The sequence below is a fragment of the Mastigoproctus giganteus genome, chromosome 3, assembly GCF_048544385.1.
Source record: "Mastigoproctus giganteus isolate SK-2022 chromosome 3, ASM4854438v1, whole genome shotgun sequence".
In the NCBI taxonomy this organism is placed as follows: Eukaryota; Metazoa; Arthropoda; class Arachnida; order Uropygi; family Thelyphonidae; genus Mastigoproctus; species Mastigoproctus giganteus.
Window position 1 is genome coordinate 247,723,451 of NC_143577.1, and position 21,583 is coordinate 247,745,033.

The window sequence follows — 21,583 nt, forward strand, 5'->3', positions numbered from 1 at the left end:
GATACTTTTATGGTAGACCTGAACTGGTGTAGGAAGGGTATTAAAAAGAGAAGATTGATTGAAGAGAAGAAGAGTGATGATTGGCTACCCTTGTTATTAATTTGTGCACTGAAATGGAAGTATGGAAAAATTGTACTCTTTGCTATAGATCAGCTAACTACAGCCCCAATTGAGGGAACAGAAATTTCAAGAATTCTTCTGCTCTCCAACTGGATTTGAATCCGGATCTCTCTGAATGAGTAATGAGTGGTAAAACTGCCATATTGCCATGGATGAATTTCTTCTCACTTACTCTTTTACCGAAGCAGCATGTTCAGTCTAATTGTGCATGATGGAGATTTGACATCAGAGTCATAAAAGTTTTTACCGTGCTTTGATGATATTGAGAAATTTTTAAGGTCATAGAATTATTTGATTTTTTTTTTTTTTTATGAAAACCCCAAACATAAGAGGTATTAGAACCTATAGTACTTTATACCATGCTTGGTTTTGAGGTTGAGAAGATGAAAGAAGACATTTGTTGACATTAGACTTGAACTTCTGTAGACTGTAGTTTTCGGGAAATATGCATGAAGGAAGTTTGTTCCTGAAAATGGCAGTTGAATGAATAAATGAGGAAGATGAAAAGTTGTTTCTGCGAGTTTGAAGTTGGACAATAAATGGATGTTGGCTGGTGGCGACACGTGTTTGGACTGTTTTGAAAGAGAGATAGTGAGAATTATAGAAGTTAATTCAGAAGAACAGTGCCCATGGAAGTAACTGTAGAAAAGGCATCCAGTAGAAACAGTATGTCTATGAAACAGCGAGTGGAGAGAGTCTGTTAGAGAGGAGTCATTAAATAACCTAACTGTCCTCTTCTGAATGAATCTAGAAGCCTGAAAGAGAGGTTTTGGGTGCACCACCCCAGATGTGGGAACAATATTCCATGGTAGGGAGGATTTGCGATTTGTACAGAGTGAACAGCTGTTTGGAAGAAAAGTAACGCTCAGAGCGAAAGAGAAAACCAAGTTTTTTAGATGAGCCTTGGAATCTCTCTTGGCACAAGCACATTGCAATATCTGTAATGTGCTTGTGCCAAGAGAGATTAGAAGTCAGGGTAATCCCCAAAAGAAATATATCATTTTGCCTAGAAATTGCAGTGTCACCAAAGATAAGCATAGGAGCAGAAGTATCCTTTTTGCAAGATATAAGACAAGACTGAGTTTTGAAGGATTGAAATCAACTGAGTTGTATTTGCCTCACTGGAGGATTACTTGGAGATTGGCATTTAAGGAATTGGTAGCGGATATTTGAGAAGTTGAAGCTGATTGAGCAGGGCAAGGTTTCTCAAAATGGAAAGTGGAATGCAATGTGCTATCATTGGCAAAACTATGGATAGGATTTCCAGTCAATGGAAGAAGGTCATTAATATACAAGAGGAAAAGAATGGGGAAAGAACTGAACCTTGGGGGACACCGGCATTAGTGGTGAAGTTAGAAGAAGACAGAGCCATCTACCATCACCTTCAGTGAGCAATCAGAGAAAAAACTGATAACCAATTACAAAAAACAGTTGACAAACCATAAGATGGAAGCTTGTTTAGAAGACCTCTATGTCAGACACGATCGAAAGCCTTTGAGATATGAAGAGCAACTGCTTGTGTTTCACCGAACTTTTCCATTGAATTTGTCCATAAATGGGTAGCGTAAGCCAGAATGTCACCAGTGGATCTACACTGACAGGATCCATACTGGCGATTGTTGATCAGACAAAAGGTTTCTAGGTAGTTTAAGAGTTGGCAGTTAATTGATTTCTCCATTACTTTAGAAAGAGTAGAAGTAATTGCAATGGGACGATAATTGGATGTGAGGGATTTGTCTTCCTTTTTAGGAACTGGCTGGATGTGAGCAAATTTCCAAGGAGAAGGAAAAACACTTTTGGAATAAGAAAGTGAAAAAAGGTGGCAAAGAACAGGAGTCAGTTCAGTAGCACAGGTTTTGAGAACAAGTGGAGAAATACCATCAGGACCTGGAGCTTTCTTAGCATCAAGATTTGTCAAAATCCTTCTGACATCCTTTTCACGGAAGACCACAGGAGGCATTGAATGGAGCGTGTTGTGAAGGGTGGGAGGTGTTTTACCAAGATCATTAATACACGATTTGGAAGAAAAATTGGATGCTAGCAGGTCAGGTTATCCTTGGCTGAAGTGACAACAGAACCATCTGGTTTGGACAGAGGTGGGAGCAGAGATGGGCAAAAGTTGCAGCCAATAGCTTTGGCAAGAGACGAGAATGCTCGACTACCATTAGTGCAAGAAGCAAGTTTTCTACTCTTAGACTGATAAAAATCTAGTTTGGACTGATTAATAACTGCTTTATAATTGTTGCGCGCTTTGGTGTAAGCAGAAAATGAAACTGAAGAATTGGAAGCAAGCCAGTTACGATATGCAACGTTCTTCTCTTCAATAGCCTTAGTACATTTATTGGAAAAACCAAGATTTAGATAAAGGACGAGATTTTAAAGTGGAGTGTGGAATAAAGGATTCCATTCTTACAAGAATAATTTCACTGACACGATCTGAGCAAACATTGACATCAGAAGTTTTGAAATAGTAATCCAACCAAGGAAAAGAAAAGAGTACTTCCTTTGAGGCGAAAGGAATCATACAGCGAATAATTTGGGCAACTGAGATGAGCAGTAGTTGAATCAACTGATAACTGAGATTCTGTCAGAAAAAGTACACAGGGTTTGGCACACTCTAAGTGGAAATGGACATCGTTGAGATTAGAATTGAGACCACGTATATTTGTGAAATTAACTAGGATGTTCTTGGGAAGTTTAGATCTTTTCACAGATAAGCTTACTCTATTAGTTGATTTGCTCTTGAATAGTTGAATAGCAATTATCCAGGCGGCTACGTAGCTAGGTGGGAAGGAGCAGCAGTGCGTAGCACACGCTTCTTGATTAAACCGGTGTTCGAGCCTGTCACCACCAAATACGGAGGATGCGGAAACGTTAGGGAATGACCACCGCATATCCCGGAGCAATATGGCCTTATTTGCTAATGCTCCTAAAAACCAATATAACAAACAAACAATAACAAGCAATTATCCATGAACAAGATAAGTAATGTATTGATAGATTACTCAGGTTGTGTGCATTTTGTGAATTGTACATGAAGCATTACACTAAGATAATGATTCATTAAGCAGGTTTACTGTTTAATGATTCATTTATTATAATGTTATTTTTTAAACAAGTATGATGCAGCCACTTTTATTGTTATGCTGCCCAAAAGAAATGTAAATGGCCCAGAGCATTGTAGTTATTTGAAATGTGTACATGTATTCTCTTTTGGAAAAAATATTGTCACTGATGCATATTAACGTAGGAACTTTGGTGATGTTGAAAGTTTGTCATATTAATGAAAAGCAAAAGTGCATTTCTCATATTGGCCACAGACTCCATAAATCTCAGTTATATCACTGTGTATGTATCGCAAGGAATAATTATTTCTATTTCCAAAATATTCTAAATTGCTAAAGACAAGAACAATAAAAATTATTAACAACCTTATGGATTCTTTTAATGATATGCATATAAGACGTAAATTTACTTTAGAGGAAGAAAAAATAGGAGAGAATTCTATAAATTTTCTTAATTTTATGCTAACAAAGGGCAATTATAGCATACATTTTAAAATATATCAAAAACCCACCAATACAGAAAAATTTTTACATTATTCCAGTTATCACCCTTTTACTTATAAAAGGAGTATCATTTTCAATCAATTCTATAATGCTTATAGATATAGTTCTGTGTAGGAATGTCTTAATAATTATTGATATAGTTCTATGCAGGAATGTCTTAACTTGGGTTACTTTTAACAAGATTTTTGAACAGGGGGGATACATGCTAGGTTTAATTAGGACCATACAGCAACAAGCAAAACAAAAATCAGAATCGATATTAATGAGCAGTAACACTGCACACAAATACTTTATTAAAGTTCCTTATGTACAACAGTATTATGAACAGTTTATTAATATTTTTAAAAATACAGAATTTAGTATAGTGGTGCAACCTATAAGTAAACTTCACAATGTATTGAAGACGAAAAAATCCTCAATCTCTAACATGGAACGGACCAACATAGTTTATAGCATTGTATGTGGGGACTGTAGCTCTTTTTACATTGATTCTACCCAAAATTACCTTTCAAAGCGAATACAACATCACCAGGCATCAGTGTCAGTGACGGCAAAAAGGACAGGTGTTTCTGAACTTTCCTTTCATGCCATCCATGAGAACCTTGTTTTTCTTTTTAATGAAGATAAAGTTATTAATATACAAAATGAATACATAAAACTCTTAATAGCTGAAACATTCGAAATGAAATTAAATTTTAATTCTATAAATGTTCGTAGACCGTACATCATTTCGGATTCATGGACCTTTACGCACGTGTGAATAGTGGTATTCACATTGGTTAACAAAAATAATCTTGACGTCGAGTAGTATTAAATTTTGTTTATAAGAGAGTGGATATTGTTAAGTTTGTTATTTTACTTTTTGTGAGCACGGATTTCAACTTAGTCACTTATAAATAATATATAGAAGTTTAACTAAAAATCACTTATATAGAAGTTTAACTGAAAATAATGAGGAACATTTGACAATTCTCTTTGATTCCAGGTCTCTGATTTGTGAGTTGGTTTAGTCTTGGGTGTTTCAGTGCGCATCGACTGTGCTTCGCTTTTCCTTTCTTAGCAGTTGATAGATAATGGGAATTGAACATGAGTAGTTTTTTTTAATAAAACCGTATGTATCGATAATAAATTTTATGGATAATATTGCATTACTAACTTTAACCCTTTTTTTTTTTTTTTTTTTTCATAATGGATTAACTGGATAAGTTGGGGGTGAGTGTTGGTTGAAGAGCATTCCTATAGTAAGGTATGAGAATTTCTCTTATATTTAACCAAAATATTCTCCACACAGTATTATACGTTTTTGAAGAGAAAGTAATTTAATTTTTACTTCAATATATTGTGTTGTATATTTACTGAACTTTTAAATGTACTGTGCATTAAATTTGGGGGGGCTAAACTTCTATATTACTACCTATACTGAGTTGCAGTATAGAAATAAAGTAGTTTTTTTATGATTATAATATGATCACTGCAAATTCAGAAAATTCCATGATTCAGCAAAGATCAGGTCCTGAGGCTTCCAGGTTCGGTAGCTTCAGCTGTATATTATTTCTTAATGCAGAATGGAGTGAAACCCATTGAAATTCATTGTAGAATGGTTAGTGTGTATAATGAGAACTGTTTGTCACAGGGAATAGTGCGGGAATGGTTCCCAAAGTGTAAAAATTCTGCTTGGCTTGATCAAGATAATCATGTTTTACAAGGTTAGCCTGATGTAGTATATAGTTGAAAGATGAAAGCACGCTTACGCCAAAAGGTGTGAGGAAATAATAGGAGCATCAGATCTGTTCATTGCATAATCCATAATGCAGTTATGCTCAAACTGAAATCTTTTGCATACTGTACAACCAACAGTGACAAAAAAAAGGTCTCAAAGGCATATATACTCTCGAATAACATCTCCAAAATCTTTTCTATGTACCTTGCATTCAAATCCAGCAATGACCAATGACTGCTGTGTATTTTAAAAGAGCGGCATATGTGTATTAATCGATGTAGGATTGCATGCTATTCCGTCAGAAATTTATTTTGTAGTTTTTTAAATTTTATTTTTTAATTTAAAAAAAAAAAAAAAAAGAACCTCATCCATACACGTTGGACCTATTGGTACACAGAAACTTGTACATGTTCTTTGGACGAAGTACATTGCATTCACAGCCTTACAAACTGTAAGGCTGTGAATTAATGATTTTTTTTTTTTCCTTTGCTATTTAATAAATGTAGTTTAGATGCCTTTGATTTCTTTTATTTTAGCTATTGCTGATTCCTTTTTTTTTTTTTTTTTTAGGTGCGTCAGATGGATTGGGTTGACTGGGTGTGGCCTCGCCATTTAAAGGAAAGCCAGACAGAGGGAACGAATGTTATTGAAGAAATGAAATATCCTAAAGTGCAAAAGTAAGAAGCAATATTTAAAATAGACCTTAAGGTTTTAAACATTTTAATTTTTATTTTTGTTTGTTAATTTGAGGTGAAAAGTTTGTCAAATGTTTGTGAAGGAAAGGTGTGAAAAAACTTCATTGCACATGTGTCATATGCAGTGCAACCTCAGTGTACCTTACCTGCATTATACTGCTGGCTAATATATAATGTACGTACAATTAGTCCTCTAAGCAGGACAGAAAAAAAATGCAGCGTATTGCAAAACCTGAAATTCACAATAGATGCTAGCAGAAGCTGACTCTATAACTCACAGAGGGGGAAACAGATACAACGGTTTTCAAAGTTTGGACACTCAACTATTGTATTCTATTCTGTGGCATAGTCCCTGAATTACATGATTAAAGTTTTATAAGACACACTAGTATCTGAGAATAATTACTGTAGATGTTCAGTTTCTCCCCGGTCTCATTTCAATTAGAAATCCAATAAAAAGTGCATCACTGAACTATTAATTGAACATGGGACACTCTCAAAACTAAAAATTTTCTTCTGAAAGGGAAAACCTTCAATTTTGAGAATTACTGTATTTGCCAGTTACAATATAAATTTGGTTATAAATTTTTGTAAGAAAAGCATATATCAACATTCTTTTTCAAGGATGAAATCATATTTGGAGTGGCAAAAGCTGTTGAAGGCATATTCAAAGTGTGCATGAATTGATGAACAGTTTTTACATTTTTATGAGTTGTTTCTACTGAAATTTGTGTCCTTCATAATTATACTACAATACCATAAAATTCATTTTTGTTGTTCATAAGAAGAGGTAGTAATCCTTGGTGGGGGAGAGATGTCCATAGTCTGATTCAGAACATAACCCAACCATAGTGTTTGTAGTGGAAATGATGGAAGAAAGCAAGCTTATAGAGCATCAGTGAAAATAAAAAAAAAATAATAAAAAACTACACACACACCTCACCTGCCCATCTGCTGCAAGAATTTGTTTAGTTCTTCCTTGAATTTATTTAAGCTACCCATTCTCACAACAACAGATGGAAGTTTTTCTAACACTCAACCACTCACTGACTAAAGACAAATATCCACACATCTATCTTGCAACTGTCCTTCCTCAATTTCAATATATACTCCTCATGTATGCAGGTTTCTCAGCAAGGCAAGAGGAAGAATGTCACCGACACTGACCTTACTCAGTCCATTCAGTACCTTAAACCTCAATCAGATCTTATAAGTGCCTATAGTCTCCAGATTGAACTGAAGCCTTTCTTGGTAACAATAGTCTTTTTGTTCCCATAGTCTGCCATAGCCTTCCGTATCACCATATAATTTATATGCATCGTATACATTTTTTTCCCTTTACCATAAGTCTCATCAGTTCTGACATCCACTAAGGTCCAAGCCTTAAAGTATTTCTTAGGTGGTATAAAAAGTCTACTAGCATCTATGATTATTTCCCTGAATGCTTCCCATTTAGAATTTTTTTGTTGGTAACATCATTAGTTGGTCCCACTGTATAGAATTTTTAAAAACTGTCTGAAACCACTGTAGTCTGCTTTACGAAAGAAAACTGCTGCTCTTGTTAATCGTTTAGTCTGTTATTTAAAGCTAGCAGTTTTCTGACTCACCTATCACTGCCTCAATAGGATCAGAAAATATTCTTGTAACCCTTATATTTAAGTGTGGTCCATTCGTGTAAAAATAGTTTCTCCAGTTAACAAGCACAGACCATGCTGAGGAAAATTCTATCCCACGAGCCTTGCACATTTTCTACAAGGCCAAAGAGATTGACAATGCTCTCTGCATATACTCCCTCCTGTCATATCAGACACTTTCAAATTCAGTCCTAACTTGTGACTTTTTCCCAACATTGCCCTGTACTTTTTTAGTGAGTTCTCATCAAAAGCCTCTGGCTTCCTTGCATTATATGACGAATACTGTTACTCTTACTGTTACTATCTCTGAGCTTACGATTCAAACCAGAGCTTCATAAATTGATAAAGAAATTAGCACCATTGACTTTAAAGTGTGTCTAATGGCTGGTTAGGTAAGTTCTGTAGATCACAATATTTCCTTAAAAGCAAATTTGTGGGGAGTCTACTATTGTTAATTTGGAAACCGTTCCTGAGCAGGGGAAAAAAAAAGAGAAAAAAAAGAAAGGCTGCCATCAATACTTGTTGCATACTCACCAGAAAACATATTGAATTCTGATGAAATCAGTCTTTGTTTTATCTGGGACTGATAAAAAAAAAAAAAAAAAAAAAAAAATGTACCTTAGAGGGAAAACTTGTTAGGGGAAAATGTCAAAGGAGTGTCTAACTGTAGTTTTGTGTACCAGCATGGCAGGCACTTGTGAAATACCTCTTGTTATAGGCAAATCTATTGAACCAAGGCATTTTAATAGTTTGAATTTAAGCAAAGTAAATGTACATCGGAAATCAAACAGTAAGGTTTAGATGACTATGGAGATAATGACAGAATGGGTGATCCAGTTGGATAAAAGAATGATTTGTCAGAATAGAAAAGTTATTTTATTTCTTAACAATGCCACATCTCACCCACACATTAAATTGAATAATGTTGAAATGGTGTTTTTTCCCTCCCAATGTCACATCGCTTCTCAACCACTAGATCAAGGAATAATTGCAAACTTTAAAGATTGACAAATGGTTCTTAAACATCTTATTTAGAACTTGATGAAGAAAAAAGTTGTTAAAAACTTTGCAAAACTATAGATGTACTACAAGCTATAATCTGGATTATTGCAGTGTGGAATACAGTAAGCCCCTCTATAATTAAAAACTGGTCCCACAAAGCAGGATTTGATTTGGATGTCAGTGTGATTGATAGATTGTTTGTTTGTTCGTTATTGGGTTTTTAGGAGTATTAGCAACTAAGGTCATATTGCTCCGGGATATGCGGTGGTCATTCCCTGACCTTTCCGCATCCTCCGTATTTGGTGGTGATGGGCTCATACCCCGGTCTAATCAAGAAGCGTGTGGTATGCACTGCTGCTCCTTCCCACCTGGCTACGGAGGCACCTATTGATAGATTGGATTGGGTTTTAATAGTGCAAAAAGTGTTAGTGTAAAGATGCATAAGTTGCATCTGATACATACAGATGCAGCTTATGCATCTGTATGTATCAGCTTGCTATGGACACTACAAAATCCTTCACCGAGTGGTGATGAATACACCGACAAGCCAAAACATTATGATCAGTGAGTCGTTATGCAAATCGAAGCAACTGCAGGTGAACTATGGATCAGAGCATATCCAAAACGGCACGGCTGCTGGGATGCTTACCGTCAGCCCTGGTTAGTACCTACCGAAAGTGGTCCAAGGAGAGGGAACTCACGAACCGCCAGCGAGGTGTTGGACAACCATGGATCATCAATGCATGAGGTTAGCAAAGGCTCTCCCGGATGGCACGTGGCAACAGAAGGGCGACTTCTGTGGCAAAATTCTCTGGTAATTGGAATGCTGGTTCCGGGAGTAATGTGTCACAACACGCAGTACATCGAACCCTGCTGAAAATGAGGCTGCATAGCCGCTCTGAGTGCCCATGCTAACCACAGCTCACCGGCTGCAGTGCCTACAATGGGCACGCAAGCTTTGAAACTGTACCTTGAGTGATTGGAAGAAGGTCATCTGGTCCGATGAATCACGTTTCCTGTTGCACGTGGTGCAACAAGAAACACGTGCGTCGTTTACCTGGGGAAGTGGTGGCACCTGGATGTACCGTGGGACGAAAACAAGCCAGTGGTGTTATGCTTTGGGCAATGTTCTGCTGGGATACCCTTGGTCCAGTCATCCCTGTACTGGGCACTACAACGTGTACCACGTACCTAAACATCATTGCTGACCAGGTACACCCTTTCATGGCAACTGTCTTCCCCACTGGCGGTGCTGTCTTTCAGCAGGATAATACACGTGGGCAGGAGCATCAGTGCGTAGCACACGCTTCTCGATTAGACCGTGTTTCGAGCCCGTGACCACCAAATACGGAGGATGCGGAAAGGTCAGGGAATGACCACCGCATATCCCCGGAGCAATATGGCTTTAGTTGCTAATGCTCCTAAAAACCAAATAACAGCAGGATAATGCACCATGCCACACTATCCGGATTGTTTGAGAATGGTTTACGGAACATGAGGAAGACTTCCAAGTATTGCTGTGGCCTCCAAATTCCGCAGACATCAATCCCATCGAGCATCTGTGGTTTGTGTTGGAACTGCAACTCCGATCTGCGGTGTCTCAACCACGGACTTACAGGAGTTAAAGGATCTGCTGGTTACGTGTTGGTACCAGATACCACAAGACACATTTAGAAATCTTGTAGCGTCCATGTGTCGCTGGGTATGAGCTGTTTTGGCTGCACATGGAGCCAAAACAGCTCATACTATGATGGACCAATGTCATATTAAGTAGGTTGTCATAATGTTTCAGCTCATCAGTGTATGTTTCTGTAGACTCTAAGTAGTGATGGAATGCATAAACACTGAAGTAAAAGACATTGTACACGAATTTATGAACAATGAAGAACTTATGGAGGAAAAGGAAAATGAAGAACCTGAAAAGGATGAACAACAGCATGAAGCCAAATTAAAAAAATATGCTGATGCATTAGATCACCTAAACACATTAAAAGCATTCTGTACGAGCAAAAACGATGAATATGGAATAAAATTAATGAGCAATCTAATTATCCACAATGAAAATGAAATACTCTAACCAAAGCAATTTATATTCATTTTTTATTAAAAGTTAATGATTTTTTATAAATAACACAAATAAAAGTTTATTTATTAAAATTTAATTATGCATTATTTATTAAAAGTTCATTGGCAAAGTTACAGTAAATTTTCTTTTCCTGAATTATTTTTGTAGATGGGAAGAGAATAAGATAGACATTGTTTAGTAATGTTTACTTTTGTGTATAAAAAGTTTTATAAAAAACAAAAGATTAAATTAAAAAAAGTGAGAAACCTTTGAAATATATCAAAAGGTTGCCAATTTTAAGAATGTGCAATAAATATGCATGTGGTATATCCTGTGTTGATCCTATTTTTAACATGCATTCTGAATAAGGAAAGCAATGTGTTATTCTAGATTTCTTGTTCAGATAAATCCAAAATTTATTTATTTATTTATATATATATATATTTGAGTACTTGAGGCTATGGCTACTCATACCTTACCCCCCCCCCCCCACACACAATCCCATTTTTTAAAATCATGTATTTTTCATATTTTCAGTTTTCTCACATGGGTTCTACTTCTTGCCCATCTTAATTAAGTTGAAATATTGCTTTATCCAGTATGATCATCTCACCTAATTTTTATTTCAAGATAAGACTGATGATTTAAAAAGAAACAAACAAACTTATTGTTCCAGTTTGCTTTCTATTGTATTATGAGGTGTGCATTCAAAAATGTTTTGTCAAACAGAACTCTCAATTTAGGTACAAAGGTGCAAATAAGCATAGTAATTGGAGGTAGTCTTAGCAGCAGTAGTATCTGTACAAAATTTCAACCATATAACTTATTCTGTTTCTTTTTGGCATATGTGATTCTGAAATTTGCTGACAATCAAACCAAAAATGGATAACTTCGAGCAGCAAGCGACTGTAGAAATCCTAACAAAAGTGAATGTGGAATTAACTGAAACTGTTAAACATTTGAACAACGTATGTGTTGAATCTATTCCATCAGAGCGTGTACAATTCAAAGATGGTTTATTGAATTTGACTACGACCGAAAAAGCATCAAAGATGACTCAAGGACTGGATGGCTAGCAACAGCCTAAAATGAGGAAATGGTTAACAGGGTGCATAAAATAGTTATGGAAGACGATAAAGTGAACATTGGACAGATAATCAATAAAGTTTAATTGGCATTGGGTTAGTACATGCCATTCTACATGAGCAACTACACATGACAAAGGTGTCTTGACGGTTCTAAGAATGCTGAGTGACAGTCACAAAGAGGCAAGAGTGAACATTGCAGGTCTCTTTTGGAGCATGCTACTCCGAATGAAGATTTTTTCCCCCTAATTTTTACTGCTGATGAATGTTTGGTTCACTACTTTGGTCCAATCTAAAATTGCCATCATGCAGTAAAAATATATGGATCACCCACTCCAAAAAAAAAAAATTCAGATTCCAAGCCTCAGCTGGGAAAATTCTGATGATAGTCTTCTGGGAGTGTTCAGGAGTATACTGCTCATTGATTTTCTTGTAATGGGTAAAACTGTGACTGGAAGGTACTGCTTAGATCTATTAACCAAATTACGTGAAAACATCAAGCAGCAGCAATGAGGAATTATCTCCTGAGGAGAGCTCTTGCTGGATGACAGCTCACCTCACAGATGAACTGACAGGAACAACAGTGGCCAAATGGGTTCGAGTCTTTGTGTCACATCCACTTTATTCACTTGATATGGCCCCATCTGACATGTCTGGAAAATTGAAACAGCACCTCCATAGAATGCATTTTGTGGATGGTGACCATCTGAAACAGGCAATGGATAAGTGGTGTGGTGAGCAAAATACAGACTTCTACAAGGAGGGGATTTTCAAATTGAAACACAGATAGAAAAAATGTGTAACTGCAGGTGGTGACTACTACATAGGGAAGTCTTAACATGTCATCTGAATTTCATGAATCTGGGATTACAGGAACTATAAATTTGATAAAACATTTTTTGAACAACCCTTGTATTGATATTCCTCCTGTTCTCTTATGATCTGAGTTCAGTTTTTGTAATTTTTTCTTTTAAGTGCCCACGACAAGTATATGGTCTGTCTGAGAAGGGCAAATTACTCCTTTCTTCATGTACTTCTACTTCTTTTTCTTTTTCTATTTACCCTCTTCATTTATCTTCTAGGTTATCTATTAGTGTATTTCAGCATATTCTGTTTGTATATGAAAATGTTTTGTGCAGTGGAATATGTTTGTATGATAACAGAATATATTCTATTGCATGGAATATTTTCCTATTCTTATGTACATATTCTTCTCCCCTGCAGTTTTTGTAATTTTTTCTTGAGTATGTATTTGCTTATCTGAGGAAGGAAAATTGCTCCCTGCTTCATGTATTTTTTTATTTTTCTTCTAGTTTATCTGTTAGTGTATGATCATATTCCATGCAGTAGAATATGTGCATATTCATGTGTATCCCCCCCCCCCCATGGGATTGGTGGTATGAAATAAAATTTCTCCAAAATCATACATAGACTGTATTAGATATTCATCAATATGAGTGAAAGCTATGAGAGAAAGGCACTATTGTAGAAAAGACCATCAACAAATTGTGATCTAAAGGGCCTAGAGGGCCACTCACTTCAACTATGTACTTAGAAGTGTTGTTTGTGAGAAAAAGATCAAGCGTGTTGGCTGTGTGGTTAGGATTGTCATGAACAATCTTTGAGAGCTCATTAGTAATTGCAAAAGCCTCTGCATCTCGGCCAGGTAGGTCTGTGTGACTAGAAAACGGAAGCCAGCTGGAGTTGTGAACATTAAAATCACCAAGGAAATTACCTCACTGTTAGGAAAGTTGTACTGGAGAAAGTCAAAGAGTTTCAAGCAATTACTGGAGTTGGGAGAACGATAGAGGCAACAGATGAATTTGACAGAATGTGGTAGAGAGATTTTAAGCCAGAGAAGATTGAAAAGAGGAGATTCCAAATTACTAAGTCTTTGGCAAGGAATATCAGAATGGACATATGCACAAGTACCACCTTTGAAGTGAAAGGAATCAAAATGTGAATAATTCAGTTAACTGAGTTGACCAGTGGTTGAATGAACTGTTAACTGAGATTCTGTCAAAAAAAGTGCATGGGGTATGGCAGACTGTAAGTAGAATTGGACATCGTTGAGACTAGAACTGTGACTATGTATTTTTGTGAAATGAATGAGGAAGTGTTTGGAAGGTTTAGATCTTTTCAAGGTATGTTTGCTTTATTAGTTTGACAGATGTATTTCAGTAGTAAGAAAAGGTGGGGGAGGGACATGCTGTATGAAGTAATGAAATTTTTGGATATGGCATACACATAAGAATATACCCAGCTCCTTGACATAACGTATCCTACAACCCCCCCCTCCCCATACACACTACTTAGACTTCCTCCAGTTACCATCTAGCAGAGTGGAGGCAGTGAGATTATACACTAGCTGATCTGGAAGCCTCCTGGAGAGTTACCAATAGGTTTGGTCTGGTGTATTAACTACCAGCTGGCCTGCAAACACTGTTTTAGAGCTGTTCCCTCAAAACATAAGGAAGATTTGATCTTGCCATGATGTCCATAATAACCTCAAAATATGTCACTCATACTGCATGACGGAAGAGATGGAGAAGGTTTACAGGAGCTTTGCTCTGGAATCTAAACATGGGTTCCATCACTTCAAGCCTCCAATAAGCAAAGTGGTGGTATTGCACCGGTTGATGAAAGACATATTCCACCTAGTATTGTGCAGTGACATGGAGGGACAGCATTCCTCCATGTGGCGTGGGCGCCATACCTCGAGCCCTGCTTATGCTGATCTGCACCTGGGTGCCATATTTCAGGACTTGCACATGGGTGTTATACCTTGGTTACTAACAGTCCCACCATTGTGAAGGTGCCAGTAGAGGATTTGGCTGTGGCAGACTGACTGGACTTTGCCAAAATTAGGCCCACTTCATGTGGGTCTCACCCAAATATCAGTTCCATTAGACTCCCAGGTAGCAAGAATGGCTTTGCATATCTTAGAGAATGTCTACAATACCCTTAAGGACACCCTCAACTGCTTTGGTTTCAAACCTAATTTGAGGTGTCATTAAAATATATGCTATTCATTAGGATTGTATTCAGTGCTCATTTCATTTAGAAGATCACTAATATCTTTACAGAAACACATACTGTTTTCCATAATGAAATATTTTGAAAACACTTTGTATTGTTTTTGATGTACTGTAATTTTAGTTAGTTCTTTCTTCAAGTAACTTCCACTGTTGTAATCTAGAACCAAAGATCTCCACTTGCTCTTTAGATAAGTTTAAATCATGAGTTAAGCCATTCAACTCTTCTTGCTAATATAATGCTAAAATAAAATTTAGGGCTAAAACCAGGGAATATACTAGACATACAAGTTAGTGCAATGCATCAGTTTTGTATGTAGTAAATTACTGAAGTTGGTGAAATCGCCATCTTTCTTTTCACTATATCTCATATTGCAAATACCTGAATTGCCAGTCAGTCATTGTACTATTTTGAATAAGTAATGCTTTCCCATCAGAGAAGACTGTTGTGACTTATTCTCAGTGGATTCCACCACCCAGATGGTCATTTCAGGGCTGTCTGAGTTTGTGTTATCCACTGAGAATAAGTAACATTAGTCTTCTCTAATGAAGTGGATGATGGTCCATCAAAGTCTGCAACAGAAGAATTTTTGCTATATTCATCACTGCTTCCTTTATCTAATTGCTTCCATAGAAGTCAACAAAATTAGTATTTAACTACTATGATAGGTGCAATATGGCCTAAGTAGACTTTGCACCAGAAAAATCCAAGCACAACAACAGTTTTCCTTATCCCATGATTTTGTGGGATGTGCAGCTTTTTATTATATGAAATAGGTCATATTGTAGATGATATATGTTAGGATATTTCATGCTGTGCTTACTTTTTCTGGATACCGCTGATATTCTTATCATGAAAAAATTGCAGTTGTCAATGTTAGTTGCCAAGATCCTGCATGCTTTTAATTTTTCCAGTTAGCTGTATCTTCAGCTTTATGGTGCAGGTAATACAGGACATATGTGGAGCCCCAGTTTTGTCCTGATCACCAGTCTTGCAACTAAAGTACAATGAATGTGCACATTTAGTAATCCTGTACATTTTCCTGCTTATAGTTTTTTTTTGTTGTAATCTCCCCCCCACCACACGTCAGAAACTGTCAGAATGATTCAGACACTTCCTTTGCTTCTGCTTAAACATTTTAACTGTACAGTGATAAGCAAAATGCAGAAGAAACAAACAATATGCAATAGAACACAGATAAACTGTACACATCTTTCTATTACTGAAAAAGAGGTGGAAGGCAGACAGATAGACAAGGTTGAACATGCTAACCCTCCTAAACATTACTGCCATCTATGAACATATGGAAACATTATTTGCAGATAATACAACAGATTAGTGTCATACCTGGTTCCCTAAATTTTAGTAAAATATATATATTATAGGTAAACCCGAAGACCTATATATGTATTTTGATGGGATGTGAAATTTTAAGAATTATTTTCAAAATCTGTGCATAAAAATTGACTGCAAACACTGATATATTTATAATATATAAATATAAAGGTAAAATTATAATATTAATTATTTATAAAGGTAAAATTATGTTGGCCATTGTTATCAGCAGACACAAAAATTTATGGTAAATATAAACTAGTCTGCAATCAAGTCACTAAATGGATTAGGCAAGCTAAGAGAAGGCAGAGCCTTCTCCGGCTAAGAATGCAATGAAAAGCACCAAAGACTTCTTTGCTTATGTTAACAAATTTTTTTATTAAATTATGATGTTAGAGTCCCTTGTAAATGATTACATCTACCCATATTTATTTTGTCTCTAAATTGCATGTGTTCTCTGATTGATTTGCCTGTTTGTTGGATGAAAAAACCCCAGTTTCTTGGGGGAAAAAAACCTCGCTATCTATGCCTGAGACTGACTAACTCAGCCACGGAGTGAAGTTCCTCGCCTCATTGACGGGATTTGAATCCGGGCCTTTTCCACCTAGTGTGGGGAGGATGGTGACAATACCACTGTGCTACCTGTGCAGACTGGTTATGTTAACATAGAAGGAAAGGATGAATTACATTGGTCCACTGAATATGAATGGCGTGACTGTTGATTGTCCTGTTCAGGGTGCTAACATTGTTAACTGAATAAATATTTTGAATCTACATTCACATGTGAAGAAGATTTTAGGGATACCAGAAGTATATCAAATTCTGACTTGGAGCCAAATGATGTTATGATAACAGAGGAAAATGGAAGAGAAATGTTGAAGCTAAAAGTCAATAAGGCATCTAGGGTGTTATATTGAAAGAAGCAGCAAGGGAGGTAAGCACACCTCTATCCATAATTATGCAAGTATCCTTGGATTTGGGGAAAGTCCCTTTGGAGAGATATTTGAACATCTTCAAATATCTCTCCAAATTAACAAAGTGGCATCAAAGGGCTAAGTGAGTAATTACAGAACTGTAAGCTTGACTTTTGTTCAAGAGAAAATAATGGGTATAGTGTTTAAAGAACTAATGCAGGATCATCTTTACGATAATATGGAAATTGCAGCATGAATTTGTTACAGGAGTTTTGTTTGCCCAATCTGATTATCTACTGTGATGCAATAACAAAGGAACTGAAAGCAACAAATAATTTTGATATCATACATTTAGATTTCATTAAAATTTTTGATACTGTCCAGGGTGTTATATTGAAAGTTTTATTGTAATATGTTATATTAAAATATTGTTATATTGATAATGTGGTCACTCTGGGTTTAGTGCTGGGCCTCTTATTGTTTTCAATGTTTATTAGTGATATTGATGAAGGCAAATCAAATTTAAAACCTAGGTTTGACAATTAGATATATTATGGAATATCTTAGATATATTATAGACTATGTCTAGGTTTGCTGATGATATAAAGGTGTGTAGAGTAGACAGGAATTATGGAAGGCTACTGCAACGTGAACTAAAGAAATAGGCAGACAAGCTGGGAAGTATCAATTGATGTTTCACATTGATAAATGCAAAGTACTACATATGAGTAGTAAATACAGAATAACCTATCAATTTGACATGAAGTCCCTGAGTGATGTAGACTAGCTGCTAAGACAGCTGTTGGAGTTTTGTCAATGATATATAAGTATTTTGTCAGCAGGGAAAAGGTGTTATTCTTATATAAGATACTGGTTAGACCATATCTTGTGTACTGCACTCTAAAGCCTCATTTTAGAAGGGTCGTAGATGTGTTAGAGTGTGTGCAGAGAATAACAACAAGATTAGCCAGACACAAAAGGGTATTCTTATCAAGGAAGATGCTGCTTCTGGAAACGTGTACGTAGCATTAACAGTGGCAAATGATGGAAGAAAGTAAGCTTATACAGCATCAGTCAAAAAAAAAAAAAAAAAAAACAACATGACACCTCCCATTTCACCTATTCATTCCCTCCAATAGTTTGTCTAATTTTTCCTTGAATTTATTTAAACTATCAACTTCCACATCTACTGTGGAACTATCAACTATCAGTTATTGAACAACTGTCAACTTCCAACTATCAGTTATTGAACAACTATCAACTTCCAACTATCAGTTATTGAACAACTATCAACTTCCAACTATCAGTTATTGAACAACTATCAATTTCCACAACAATAGATAGAAGTTTGTTTCAACAATCAACCACCTGTTGGCTAAAGACAAACTTCTGTACAACTATCCTGCAACTGCCTTTCCTCAATTTGAATTTGTGCCCCCTCAAGAAAAGAATCCCATCAGCATCAAAGCTTTCTCAATACGTTCAAAACCTTAAACACTTCAATCATCTTGCAGGTGCCTAGTCTCCAGATGCTGCAATTGACAGAACTGAAGCCTTTCTTAAGCATCTCTTTATTTTGATTACCAATCTCATCGTCCTTCTTTGTACTCATTCCAGCAGCTCTACATCCTTCCAAAAATGAAGCCTCTAGACTTGTATGCCGTACTCAAGATGTGGCCTGATCATTGCCTAATGTCAACAAGTATCTTCTTTTATCTTCTCAGCCTTCAGCCCGTGCACAATACTAAGTATTGTAGGTTCCAGTACCTCTCATATTTGGGGTTTTCATTATAAAAAAAATAAAAAAATTAAAAAAAGATGTGACTTTCTAACATTTTTTTTTTTTTAAAAAAAGGATATGAATATGTTAAGAAATTTTTTTTTTTTTTTTTTTTTTAAATAACTGTTGCAGTTATGATAATGTTATTTTGTATGTGTGATGATTACAGCACTGTTAACCATTCTTGGCTTGTATATTCTTGGTGCTTAAGCCAAGAACTCTTCTTTCTTACATAGCTGCCATATTGCTCATTCACTTCTGTAATAATTGCAACACAGCAAACACAATATCCAATGCTTCAGCTACAGTGCTGAATATCTATTCGTCTGATTTTAATGAAATTTGTGGTTGCCTCAATAAATGTTTATAAAAACCAAATATAAAATATCCCTCCACCAGGAGTAAAGTTGTTACTTGTGTAAGGATGAACATGTTAAAATAGGCACTTTATGCATATGTGAATGTAGCTAAGAAAGCTTAATTTCTAGCATAACATTTTACAAAATTATTGATAAGATATAATTTCCATATGAATGTGATTTGGGGTATAATTTGTTTTATATACATTTCTAAACCTTTTGTACATGTGGGTGTAAAGGGTGAACACTATAATTCCTTCCATTTCTTGTATAGTTCTGGTTCACTGGAAATCTCTTGGATGCCTTCAGTTTAAAGTGTAACATTTATTTTGGTAACAGGTAAAACATGCATACCTTCTATCTCAAGGGAAAAAAACATGGTTGGAAACCATAGTCCTAGTATTTTATACAGTGATGCTATTTTTTAAAAGTTGCCATCATTATTTAGCTGCCAGTCAGGCACGAAAGTGTCAGAACTGTGCTCATTAATCAGTTAAGTAATTTGTTTATATTTGTTTATTCCAAGTAATTGGGGGGGGGGAGACTGTTTTTAAATTGGTTTCCTTATTTATAGTATTTTTTTATTTGATGATGGTGTTTTTCAGAGACTAACAGTTAAATTTTCTAAAAATTGATATATTTGATGTTAAGAAAAATCTTTTTAAAATTAACTACTGCTGTTCATACATGATATTTTGTTTTTATAATGACCACGTAACTGCTAACCAGCCCAGAAAAAAATGGCAAAAAATATTCATGAATGCCCCCATTATAAACATCTTGGAAGTTGGGCTTTTAGAATTTTATAAAAATTTAACTTTTTATATGACATTGCATTTCACAAAACTTGCATAGTATTATTTACCAAAAGGAAAAAATTCATTGAGAAATATATACTTTTGGCTATGCTATGCATCTAAAATATTGGCATAAACTTACCAACACTGCTACTTAGGTTTTTAAATAATTTTTTTAAAATCTTTTTAAGAGTATTTGTATAGATATATGTGGGCACCCATACATTTCAAATTATATGGCCAGTTTTGTACAAATTGTCTTAAAATTTGTCCAGTGTGGGCTGACATTTGTTATTTGTGTTTCCAACTAATAGTAGATACAGTTTTGATATATGGCAATAGCTCCGAAAATTGGTAGAGCATGTCACATTTGAAAGCCTTTCTTCTCTTTTTTTTGACTTACAAGAGTGAAACAAGAAATTCTGAATTCAGATCAGGAAATTGTTAATCAAATTAGGTGATACATAAATAGACGTCATATATAGAATAGAAGTGAGGAAAAATTTATTTTTTTAAATGTTTTATGAATTTTTTTTTCTGGATTTATTTAATTATTTTTGTAAATTCTGGTTTAATCTTTGACAATTTTTCTCTAATGCTGGGAAATCAAGATAAAATAAAAAGAAATTAATATGAAAAGCATTATATATGAAGTTTTCATTTTTACAAAATTTCATGAATAAATTCACTCCACAGAACCCAACCCTATGGAAACTGACTATTAGTAAAATAATAAGAGGAGTTTACCTCAATATAGTACGTAGAACACTTCTGTATGATACCCTCCAGAAATTAAAACGGAAAAAACGAAAAAATCGACAACTTACCGGTACATTAGAGTAAAATATAAATAATTAAATAATCAATTTAACACAATTCAAATCAATTGAAAACAATTAAAAATCAAATTAATGCAATTAAAAGAAACTGACTATAGGGAGTCCATATGGAAGGCTACTGCAACGTGATTTAAAGAAATAAGGCAGATGAGCTGAGAAGTATCAATTGATGTTTCACATTGATAAATGCAAAGTACTACATATGAGTAGCAGTAAATACAGAATAACCTATCAATTTCAATTGGAAATTTCTTATCAATTGGAAAACTCGCTCGTAAAAGGGTTAGATAACCAATAATAATACGAAAGTAATATTTTATTTTTAGAGTTCTATATAATATTGCTCACTGATAGGAAAAATATTAGCAAGAAATATTCAAAAATGCCGTGGGCTATAAACGTTTTTACCCTTGGGGGTTCACTCTTTTTCCCAATTTGCATATTTGTGCAGTTTTTTGTAAAAGGTGTCCTCCAGGATTAAGTAAACTAAGTTGATAATAGTGGGCAAAAATAAATTGAACTATATTGTAGAAGTTACCCAAAGAAGTCACTCTTGTTCCACTTATCAGGACTCCTACCGATTCCTGCCTTATGAAGAGGCCTTTACCAGATATTTTCATGCATTTCTTTTCT

At 35.5% G+C, this 21,583-nt stretch overlaps 1 protein-coding gene across 2 annotated transcripts in view; it reads left to right on the top strand.

Moving 5' to 3' along the window:
- Positions 1-21,583, top strand: part of LOC150089008 (lysine-specific demethylase 2A-like) — a 413,108-nt gene that overhangs the window by 293,096 nt on the left and 98,429 nt on the right. For both annotated transcript variants that reach the window (XM_090369764.1, XM_090369765.1), the window contains exon 6: positions 5,980-6,086. In XM_090369764.1, the coding sequence (XP_090225890.1) occupies positions 5,980-6,086 (107 nt within the window). The remainder of the gene's footprint in view (positions 1-5,979; positions 6,087-21,583) is intronic.